Source organism: Monopterus albus, unplaced genomic scaffold (assembly GCF_001952655.1).
Source record: "Monopterus albus unplaced genomic scaffold, M_albus_1.0 scaffold127.1, whole genome shotgun sequence".
NCBI classification, from domain to species: Eukaryota; Metazoa; Chordata; class Actinopteri; order Synbranchiformes; family Synbranchidae; genus Monopterus; species Monopterus albus.
This window is the reverse complement of record NW_018128007.1, coordinates 103,750-115,918: the sequence shown is the minus strand read 5'-3', so window position 1 is coordinate 115,918 and position 12,169 is coordinate 103,750. Positions and strand designations below refer to the sequence as shown.

General features: G+C 40.6%; 1 protein-coding gene across 1 annotated transcript in view; it reads left to right on the top strand.

Annotated features, from left to right (window-relative positions):
• LOC109967270 (NT-3 growth factor receptor-like) overlaps positions 1-12,169 on the top strand; it is a 410,435-nt gene that overhangs the window by 331,880 nt on the left and 66,386 nt on the right. Inside the window, exon 13 of the mRNA XM_020612721.1 lies at positions 4,291-4,479. Coding sequence (XP_020468377.1) covers positions 4,291-4,479 — 189 coding nt within the window. The remainder of the gene's footprint in view (positions 1-4,290; positions 4,480-12,169) is intronic.

Below are 12,169 nucleotides of genomic sequence, written 5' to 3'. Positions count from 1 at the left end.
ACATCCAAGTGGAAAGCTTGAGAGTAGTCAGGTGCATGTAAACTACATGCGTGTGACAAAGCTTGTTTGATGTCCACAAAAGCCTTTTCTGCTTGTGTGTTCCACACCAGAGCAGAACCATAGTTCTTGTAACCTGCTTCTGTCAACATGGCACGGAGAGGTGCCACCAAGTTGGCAAAGTCAGGTACAAAATTCTTACTGAAATTAATCAGTCCCAAAAATGTCATCATTTCTCTGACTGTGGTGGGCTTAGAATGATAGAGGATGTCTGACTTCTGTGTCTCAGCTATGTGCAGGCCTGATGCTAAATGAATATTTAAATTGGGATGATTTGTCTGAATTAATTTAGTCTATCAGATTCTACCAGCTACAATAACTTATTAAATGCTGTGTTTCAGTTCTATGCAGATGACATACTTATCTATTGTTTATCCTCTTCATAAGTACAGACATTTAAATTCTTCCAGTTTGCCTTTGATGTTGTTTAGTCTCATTTAGCTCAGCTCAAGTTGGTGTTATATGCTGATAAATCTAAAGTCAAAAACTTGACAACAGATCTTCCCACGATTTTAACTGCACAAGGCATTCAAATTGAATTTGTCACAATATATAAGTATTTGGGTATTACTACTGATCAGAACTTGTCATTTAAACCACACATTGAAAACCTTGTCTCTAAGATAAAACTTAAGCTAGGTTTCCTTTTTAGGAACAAACCTTGTTCTTCCTTTGAGACAAGGAAATATCTGATTTTGCCAACCTTTTTACCTTTATTGGATTATGGTGATTTGCTTTTTATGAATCAAAGATTCTCTTAAGAAGTTGGATACTGTGTATCATTGTGCTTTACTATCACAACTGATTGCTATGGAGTAATTTAAGTCCATTTTAAAGGACAGAGAAAATAGCATGATCTGACAGTCAGTACAACTGTTCATTTTAACGTGTACTTGTGTGGATACTTTACAGCATCCACACTATGCTCTCCTGTTCTTTATTTATCGTATGGATGCTGATTCAGCCCCCATAATATGTTATCCTGGTCTTTATTTATTGTCCATACTATGTTATCCTGTTGTTTATTGTGTGGATGTGAAGCACCCACACTATGTTATCCTGTTCTTTATTATTATTATTGTGTGGATGCGAAGCACCCACACTATGTTATCCTGTCCAGCCTATGTTATCCATGTTCAGCCCCTCTTGGACATTCATGCTTCTATTCAGAACTTTTCTGAATTTCATACATTTAAAATATTTAGCTTTATTTTGAAAATTTTTACCCCATTCAAATGAATGGGAAAATTCTACTTCCGAATACTTTCAGCTATCAAAATGTTCAGCTCCTCAAGGACATTCATGCTGCCATTCAGCAGTTTTCTAAACTTCATACTTTAGAAATATTTATTTGTTTTAAAAATGTTGCCCCATTCAAATGAATGAGGAAATTCTACACAGCATACTTTCAGCTATTTTGGCTATCAAAATGTTCAGCTCTCCAAATACATTTATGCTTCTCTTCAGAATTTTTCTAAATCTCATACCTTTGAAATATTTATTTTTATTTTGAAAATTTTGCCCCATTCAAATGAATGGGAATATTCAAATTCAGCATAAATTCAGCTATTTCAGGTAGCAAAATGTTCAGCTCTTCAAGTACATTCATGCTTCTCTTCAGAATTTTTCTAAACTTCACACTTTTGAAATATTTAGCTTTATTATAAAAATCTTGCCCCATTCAAATGAATGGGGAAATTCTACTTCATCATACTTTCAGCGGTATTTCAGGTATCAAAATATTCAGCTCCTAAAGGACCTTCATGCTTCTGTTCAGAATTTTTCTAAACTTCATACTTTAGACTATTTAGTTTTATTCTGAAAAGTCTTGTTCCATTGAAATGAATGAAAATATTCTACTTCAGCATACTTTCAGGTATTTCAGGTATCAAAATGTTCAGCTCTTCAACGACATTCCTGCCTGTATTTATTGAATCTCATCCTTCAGATTATTCAACAAAGAACTTCAGCCATTTCTTCTCAACTCTTTTAACAAAGAAATTCAGCAATTTCTACTCATCCTTCAGCTGTTTCAGCAATTGATTTCAGGCATTTTCAGGGCGATCCTTTAGCATCACAGCATCCATACGCATTTTTGCCATGAAATGCATTTCTCTAGTGTTTTCTGTAATAGCTCTTCATCAAAGGATAAATAAAATAAATAATAAAATAAAAAAGTTTTCTAAATCAAACACACTGGTTCTACTCTACTCTGACTGTGGTACATGAATGAAGGAGAGGAGCCCTACTCCCATCCGCAGCTGGTGCAGCATCAATACACACAGGGAGTATGGAGGGAGAACGAGTTTAGTACCAGAGTTGCAGAATCAGCAGAATGAGTTTGAACAACAGCTCATATCCTTCTGTATCAGCAGATTTGGGAAGTGTAGAGTGAGTCTGTACAGGTTTTGACACCAGCAGCAGCAAGCGAGTTTGAACGACTTTGCCCGAGTTGTACTGATACTGATGTACTGAATGGTACCATCAGCAGCAGCATATACAGCTAAAGTAAGCCTCGTAAACATGTCTCCTGCAGCACTGCATAAAGCTATACTTTGTCACACAGTAATCAGGTGTTTTTAACACTATTTATGGTTGAAATGCTATAATTTATTTAGCCGGTAGTTAGGTTTGCATCATATAAAAGGTGAGTAGACAGAACAGTATGAAAACCTTTGTCAGTGTCAGACTTCCCTGCATGTCTTTTTCCAGGAGTCAATGTGTACCAGCATAAACTCGATTCATGTCAAGCCTACTACATATAGTAGTATACTCTATACACTGATTCAGTTATTTTGGAAGTCTGTTGTTGGCTGGTTGTCCTTTCATAGGAATTGAATAATGGGATTAGGGCCAGGTATTATGGCCTGCTTTGTTGTTCTGCCATTATGTCTAATTAGTATTATCTTACTCATTAGTATTATTTTATCTTTTCATGAGATAGGCATCAAATGAAGATGATGAAAGACAATTGAAAATAGAAATTTCAGAGCTTCCTGGTGGCCTAAAGGCTAAGGTACATACCATGTAACTACAACATCCATGTCTTGACTCCTGGCTGGGGAACCTTTTTTGCATGTTATAGTCTGGAAACCATAAAGTCCTGCATCTGAAGAAATATTTTCAACTCTCAGTTCCATTCTTTTTGTAAGTTTTTATAAATTACTGCTGTGTTGCTAGGCTCTTCTCTTGCCTTTAAACCTCCTCTATGTAAACCTCCGCCTCTGCATCTCACTGCTGTTCCACCTGTTAAGCTTTCAGTCTGACTCAAAAGATTCTCAGTACCCAACTCTTCATCTTTAAACATCCTCTATCTATGAGGTCTGGGCTCTGACTGGGCCGCTCCAAATGGTGGATTTCATGTTATTGAAGCCATTCTGTAGTAGCTTTACTTCAATGTTTAGTGTCATAGCTGCATCACCCAGCTTGTTCTGAGCTTCAGATTGGGGACAGCCTTCCTGACATTATCCTGTAGAATACCTGGAAAAACTTGGGGACTCATTTTTCCCTCCACAATGGCAAGTGGTGGAGGCAGCAAAGCAGCCCCATATCATGATGCTTCCTCCACTGTACTTCACTGTTGGGATGATGTTTTCATGTTGGTACATGTTTATCTTTTTACACTGTACGTGGCGCTGTGTGTTCTTCCCAAACAATTCAACCTTTTTTTCATCTGTCCATGGGACATTTTCCCAGTAGTGTTGTGGTGTGTCAAGGTGGTCGTTTGGGGAGCAATGGCTTCCCCCATGGTGTCCTGCCATGGATACCATGCCTGTTCAATATTTTGTGTATGGTTGACTCATGGACAGAGATGTTAACCAAGTCTAATGAATCCTTTATGTCTTTAGCTGTTACTCTAGTGCTCTTTTTTACCTCACAGAGCATTCTGCATTGTGTGCCACAGTACCAAATTGTCTCCATTTATAGACAAAAAGCAAAACAGTTTTTTTTTTATGGATACCTTGTACTTGGCATTTTGGGTTAGTTTCAGTTTCAAAACCTTATGTAGGGGATACATCAGTATTAACATTGGTAATGTTTATGTACAATAAATGGAAAATAAGATCATCCCGAGTACTAAACCATGAGTTCTACCATTTACAACTTCAAGGCGGATGGAAATAAGCCAATTTGCACTGACACAAATTTAGGCTTTTGTTTCACCTCCAGTCTGTGACATGGACAGTAACAAGATATTCTCCAAGCTTAATCATCCTTTCTCTGCCTTTCTAGGACCAGTAGCAGTGATAAGTGGTGAGGAAGACTCTGCCAGTCCCCTTCATCATGTAAACCATGGGATTATCAGTCCCTGTGCATTGGATGCGGGGCCAGACACTGTGGTGATAGGAATGACCCGGATCCCTGTCATAGAGAACCCACAGTACTTCAGACATGGACACAACTGTAACAAACCCACCACTTGTAAGTACACACATAGATGTATCCACACAGTGTGGACGTGTTTTATAGTTAATTTTCAGTTTTCAATTATTTTTTTATAAAATTGCCCAGAAAGGAGGGAGTAGACATGGCCACTTTGTGCATGTTCCCCAGTACAGGAAGTGTGTGTGTGTATTACTTCATGTATATGGAAGTTTTTCATTTAAAAGTAAGCCGACCAGGATTAATGAAGGTAACGATGTTTTAGTTAGTTAGTTTTTACATTTGTGGAAAGGACTATGCGTTCTCTCAACAACAAAGCAAATTTTTCAGCAGAAAGCAGTACCATCCACCATACAATATCAGAAAATACCAAATCATTTTAAATTTGACTTGTCTGTGCAGAAAAGGTCAGAGTTTTGAATTTGCAGTCTGTGTGTTATGAGTGTCAAGTTTCATGCCTTTCACTAGGGCTATAAGGATATCCTCATAGGTCATTACATTGTAGGCTTCTACCCCACAATGACTGTTTAAGATAACAGTTATCCGAGTAGCACTGTTCAGCAAAACCTCTGAACACCTGCAGTGCTTACTGTAGCTCTTTGCTATGATGTGTCTTTTTTATTAATGCCTATTACTACTAATGTAACAGCAAACCTAGGGGGATATTATACTAAGCCTGTCACAAATTACCCTCAGTTGTAGAAAATGTTGTGACACTGCAATTTTTTATTTGGCGGCATATTTACCAAGACTGATGGTGTAAATGAGTACAACCGCAGCTGTGTTAATTTAAATACACCTTCACTTCATATCCGGTGTTTGAAGGATGTTGCACACATGTGGACTGAGAGGAAGTGTAGAAGAAAGTGTACATTTACGGCAACTAAAATTTAATATGGTTGAAGAAACCAACAAACGCTTTTTGGAACGTCAGTCACGTCGTGTCTCCTATTAAAATGTCACTTTTTCACCCCTACGGGCCCAGAGGCAGCATGAGGTGACACAACAGTTGGTCTACGTTGATGCTAGTTCTTTCATGCTGGTTTGGTGTGTCTCTGCCCTAACAGAAAACTGGTGGTTTACTGGTTGTGGACAAAGGTCTACCCCCTTCTCATGTTAACCTGTATTCCACTAGCCTCTGCTTCACAGTTTATTTTCTCATGGAGGCCCTTATTTTTTTTATAGAGGCCCATCTTTCCTTAGCTAAATGCCAGATTCAAGTGTTAGCATGGAAATGGTGCTACTGGCTGTTGGGGAGCATGTGGGTTGTGAAACCTCTTGTATGTATCTTGTATGAATAAAGCTGTGGTGGTGTTCTTAAAGGAGAAGCAGCTAATAGAAAAAGGCTTGGTTATCATTGATGAGTTCTTGCAAGTTTCACCACTGGCTGTTCATCTACGAGGGTTACCATATCAGGTGTACCCCCCTTTATTCTAGACAAAGTGCTGGAAGGAGAGCTGAGGCAGTTTGTTGAGTTTGCAAGCACATTTAAAACTGTGAGTTTTGGTTGTAAAAACAATAAGCTGAAACATGTTCAGTGTCTTTGAAGGCAAGTGTTCATGTTTTTGGACTGTCTGATGCAAACTTTGGAGGTATCATTTCGAGTGAGACATGAAGAGGGTTAATACATGGTGTATGCCGGCTCAGGGAGCGTGAAGTGTTTTGAACGTGGGGATGTAGGACACAAACGTTTTCTGTGCCCTCACAAGTGTGGGGCTGAAACGGGCACTGATGGTAGAGGAGAGGCCAGTAGGGAGCGCCGGCCCCAATGATGCAGTTGGCACTAGTGTAGTTAACGCTTCCGAAGTTAGTCAGGTACATGGTGATCCAGACACACAAACAGAAAATGTAGACTCACATGTAGTGTTACACAGTGCTGCAAGCAGTGATATAGTGATGGCTGGGAGATCTACTGAGAGAAGGATCCCAGAGCCTGGTGTGGGGAAAGAGGATCAGGAGGGAACAGTAATGCAGCAGAGACAGGTGAATACTGAGGTGGATGTCATCTAAGATTCAGAGTCTGTGATTGAGGCTCTGCAGTTGGTGGCAGGAGACATACACACTGGAAGAAATAAGTGAACTTTTTTATGAAATGTTTTGTAAATCAGTCAGTGATTACTTTTCAGATTCTAACATATTTATTAGCTCATGTACTACTTTACAAAAAAATGTTGGAGTAAATCTTCTTGATGAGAAAAAAAGTTTTCAGCTAAAGAAATATATTACTGCTCTGAGGAAAGTGGCTAAAGCTAGAAAACAGAGAAATGTGGAAAAAAACACATAATATCTAAGTAACCTAAAATGATCAAGCATCACAGGGTGTCATTTTTTTCTGTTTTTGTTTGCTTCCCTTTTTCTTTTTCATGCAGAATTTTAGAGCAGGGACTTTAAATATCAATGGAGGCAAGGCAAGGCAGAAGATAGTTGCAATGGCACAGATAATAAATCAGAAAAAAATGTAGTTTTTCTTCAAGACAGAAGAAGGCAGAGACAGAGAGGTGCATGTTTGTTTTATACATGTTGATGCTCCCAATCATGGTATAGAGAGGTTGGAGATTTTTTAAAAACTGAGAGACTATTTGGTTCAGTGTAGTCAGAGTGATTATATCATCTTGCTCAAGGGGGATTTGTTGGGTTTTTCCTTCTATAATAATAATAGTAGTAAGGTCTAGACCTTACTTTTGTAAAGTGTCCTGACATGACTTTTGTTGTGATTTGGTGCTATACAAATAAAACTGAACTGAAGTGAATTGAATCTTGGGTGGGGGCTGGAATTGAAATGACATGTTGGCTGAAGCTCTCTCCAGGTACAGACAGCTGGTTTCTCCAATCAAAATGGTTTCTCTGGGTTGTAAATCTCTGCTGCTTAAATGTGTTGTATGGAAACAGGTCTTCATGGTAGTAACGGAAGCCTGAACTGAATCTGTCTTTTAATTTTAAGGTAGATGGGTTTAATTGCATGATTTTTGATGGAAAAGTGTTTTGGTTGTGGCATGGAGGGGCATCTGATCTGCTCCTGCCCAGAGAAAGTGACTCATGAACAGTGTAATGGCTGGGCAGCACATCCTGATAGGCCTTCTGCTGCTATGGACTCGGGTGTTGCCACTGCTGAGGGTCTGAATGCTACCACCACTAAGAGCTCAGGTGATGCCATGGCTGCAGGCCCAAGAAGCACCACGGCTGGGAATGGTGGAAATTCTGGTGGCTTCGGTGTAGTTGTGGTTGACCCTAGTTTAGGCAGGGATATTGACGGAGATCCTGCTGTCAATATTGGCTATAGAGGATTGCCAGAAATTATTAATCAGCAAAGGGGAAAAGACAGTAGAAAGGATGACACTGCAGGCTGCAGTCCAGTCTCCTTGGTGTACAGAGTGAGTCTAGCTGAACGGCGGATTCTGGGACACTGACAGCCAGGTCTCGGTGAAAACAAGTGCAGCATTCTCTTATTTCCTGCTGTATTGTAATCCTGGCTCTTAGCTCGTCCAGTTTGTCTTCCAGAGACCACACGTTAGCTAGCAAAAGGCTGGGTAGTGGTGGTCGGCTAGCGCGAGCTTTTAGCCTAGCATGGAGCCCTCCCCTCTTGCTGCGCTTGTGTCTCCGTCTCCAGATCGCTCTCCTGGGTCAGCCTGCTCACTCGAGCTTGGTGCTTCAGGGCCTTCCTGGGGGTGGTGGCGGTTGCTGCTAGAGCGAACAATGAGTTGTAGTTCCAGTGTAAAAATACTGGTGAATTCCAGAAGGCTGTGATTAGCAATGTCCAGCAATGCCTGTCTGTTGTAGGTTAGCAGTGCATGACAAAAAGTGAAAAACACAAAAGCCGGCATTCAAGAGTGTAGCGAGCAAGCACGTCAGCCTCGGTGGGCACCATGTTTCTTTGCTCGTTTAGGAGTAATGTCTACGGGAATCATACAACAGTTATTAAGATACTGGAAATATGAGCTGAGTGGACATGAGAGTTCTTTAATAGTGAGTTATTGTAATGGTTCTTTGTTGCCAGACAGCACTGATAATTATCCTGTGATTGAACTTGTTGCTAACTCTAAAAATGGCTCAAGTCAATTTGTATATTCCGTCAACTCTGTAAGGGTTTCTTTAAACAGTGCCTTACATTCAGGACAAACTTTGTATAGGCTGATGATAAAGACACTAAATCAAAGGAAATTGAATGGCCATAGTGACTCCCCATAGAGAACTTATCTGGGATTCAGATTCTCTGTTGTTTTGGATAGAGACACTTTATACTAGATATAAAAAAAAGTGTAGACTTAATAAATAGTAGTAACAATAATAACAATAAAAGGTAGCCCCAGTGCCAGTTACTTTATCATGTTCCTCATCATACATCAGTACTACTTGTGTGGTGGTGGTGGGGCTTGCCAGTTTAGCATGTGTGCATCCGGCTTCTTTGCCCATCTCCATTAAAGTGAAACGCACAGCCATTTACTGACTGTTTCTGTGACATGCATCCATCTAATCGGGACTAGGAAGCTAACAAAAATGCAGTAGGAAAATATTTCAGTGAGGAATTATAAATAAGAGGAATAATAAATATAGACTACATTCTTATATTCTTTAGCAGTGCAAGCCAGGAGACATCAAACAAAACAACATGTGCTGGTTATTAACTGATGAGAGAAATGTGTTGGTAAATTAGGCTATGAATATGTCTCAGAAGAAAAAATTGCCTGTAAGTACAAGTGTGCTGTCTGTATCATTATTCTAATATATTCATATGGCATACAATTCTTGTCAGGTACAGCCCCTAGAAAATAGAGATGGAGTGCAGTAGCAATGAAGACACAAACATTCGGTGTGTCTTGCTGATTGCATTTTTCTCAATTTCCATTTAAACAGGTGCATTCCCCTCAGTATAAACTGTTTCAGTCTCTTTCACTCTATTCAGTGTACATAAAGTCCATAAATTCAGAACCTTATCCTTGTTCCACATAATGCATAACACTACACATTCCAAATGCACTTTTAATACAAGATTATTAATCTGAAGTTCAGGACCAGGAACACGCCTCTAATGCGCCACTTCCTGCCCAGGCCTATATCTGCTTCCCCATTCATTCAATCTGCTGTTTTTGCTACATTGTACATGTAGCTCCATGACACATTTACTCAGATATTCTTTTAACAAACCATGATGATTACTCACTGAACTCACCTCCGTATTTCCATACATGGATTTTCTTTCCTTATCCCCCTCAGACAATGAGTTCCTCACCCTAGCCTTGCACTTCTCAGGCAGCCTCGCCCCACTCTTTGAATGGCGACTCACATGTGGCTGTGTTGGTGTCTCCTTCAGCTGGTGTTCCTCTTGATGGGACCACTTTGCCAGCTCTGGCCCCTTGAACCAGGCTGCTGGATTGGTAATATCCATTCCTCCTTTTTCTCCCTCTTCTTGCTTCGTACTTACATTGACTCCTCTGGTAACTTTGTCTCCTCCAGCAATCATGATTTCCCACATTACACCTGTCCTGCACAGTCTCCTCTCACAAGCCGATCCCCTCCCTCACTTGGTCACCTGTTCACTCAACCTTCACACAGTGGCTAGACTCCCACAGTGGTATTATGGTACATTACAGTGTATTATTCTACATTATACATTATATTACACATGATATATGATGTGACTTCTCTTAGGGTGTCAGCTGAGTGTATTATACCTGCAAAATGTAGCACAGAGCCTCAGGAACAAGCTTCTTCCCCACAGCTGTCTCCTTACTGAACTCTGTCCCCTGTTGACCCCCCGTTGCTTTCCTCTATACCACTACACACACCTCACCCCTTCTCATCTCTCCTCCCATGTCTAATGCAAAGAGCTTCTGTTACCTGTAACACTGAAGTGATCTGTTAATTTGCACATACTCTACTCACAGGATACTGTTCTGTTATTAACTTGACAGTGTTCATATGCAGATACTCCATATTTATCTTTATCTTTGCACCATTTACATCCATTGAACAGTTCACTCATGTAACTTATCTTATTCTGCATTTTTTCATTCCATCTCATCCCATTGCACTAGTGTTCTTATTAGCTACCACCAGGATGTCAGCTGTCCACTGCCACCGTGATGCCATGCATTCTCCTCCACTGACACCAGTATTTCAGCTTAATGTAGCATATCCGTTATTTGTAATTTGAATCAATAGTCTGTTGTATATCATACATTACCCTACATATCCATCCATTCATTTTCCTCTGCTATCCGGAACTGGGTCGCAGGGGCAGCAGTCTAAGCAAAGATGCCCAGACTTCCCTCTCTCCAGACACTTCCTCCAGCTCCTCCAGGGGAATGGCGAGGCGTTCCCAGGCCAGCCAGAAGAGACATAGTCCCTCCAGCGTGTCTTGGGTCTTCCCCGGGGCCTCCTCCCAAGTGGGACATGCCCGGAACACCTCCCTAGGAAGGTGTCCAGGAGGCATCCGAAACAGATGCCCGAGCCACCTCAGCTGGCTCCTCTCGATGTGGAGGAGCAGCGATTCTACTCTGAGCTCCTCCCGGGTGACCGAGCTCCTCACCCTATCTCTGAGGGTGCACCCAGCCACCCTGCGGAGGAAGCTCATTTCGGCCACCTGTATCTGGGATCTTGCCTTTTTGGTCATGACCCAAAGTTCATGACCATAGGTGAGAGTTGGAACGTAGATCGACCAGTAAATTGAGAGCTTTGCCTTACAGCTCAGCTCCTTCTTCACCACGACGGACCCATACATCGACCGCATTACTGCAGAAGCTCCACCGATCCACCTGTCAATCTCCTGTTCCATCCTTCCCTCACTCGTGAACAAGACCCCAAGATACTTGAATTACTCCACTTGAGGCAGGAACTCTCCGCCAACCTGAAGGGAACATACCCTACATATGTTACTGTAAATATCAATTGTACATATCCATCGGTAAATTAATTCTGACTGTTCATACTGTAGATACTGCGCACTCTGCACTGCTGTTATTGCACTTCTGGTTAGATGTTAAACTGCATTTGGTTGCCTTGTACTTGTACTTTGGTAAATAAAGTTGAATCTAATCTAATCTAACCAATTCCAAATCTTTCCCAACCCACAAGATGTCAATAGAGTCCAAGCCTTTGTCCATCTTTGAAGGTTTTGGGGGTCTGTAAACCGGCGAACATCGGCAATTTCCTCCAAAGCCTTCTCCATGCCACAGACAACTTTGAAATTAACCTAATCAAACATGCCACAATAATCCTTTAAATTTTGTATTATGCCAATAAAATCCTATTACCTTTCCATCTATGGTGAAATTTGTTCAGCTTCATTAACATTAAAGTATGAGTAACCAAATACCTGAGTGGTTTGGGTCAAATATAGTAGTATAGTACAAGTTACAGTAATGATCATCTGCACCCTAAACAAGCTAGGTTTTGCTATGTGTGACTATACTGGTCTTAGGCAGTGCATGGAGAGACATAGAGATGCAAGTTATGCTCAGTGCAAAACAATTACGGTGAGGCTGAACAAGTAATAATTTCACCTTAAATCCCAATTATTCTAATATTCACTTTTAGCCACTCTAAATACATCGAAATGGCATTCAAATGAAAGTCATTTAACATGTTAACAATTTGAGAAACCTTACAGACTGTGTTCAGTGTCCTAAAATAATAAGCATGTACAAAGTAATTATCTGGTATTGATGTGCAGCTCGTTCTTGATCTTGAAATAGATACTTCGGATCCCAACGTTTCAGTGGGACATTCTTTA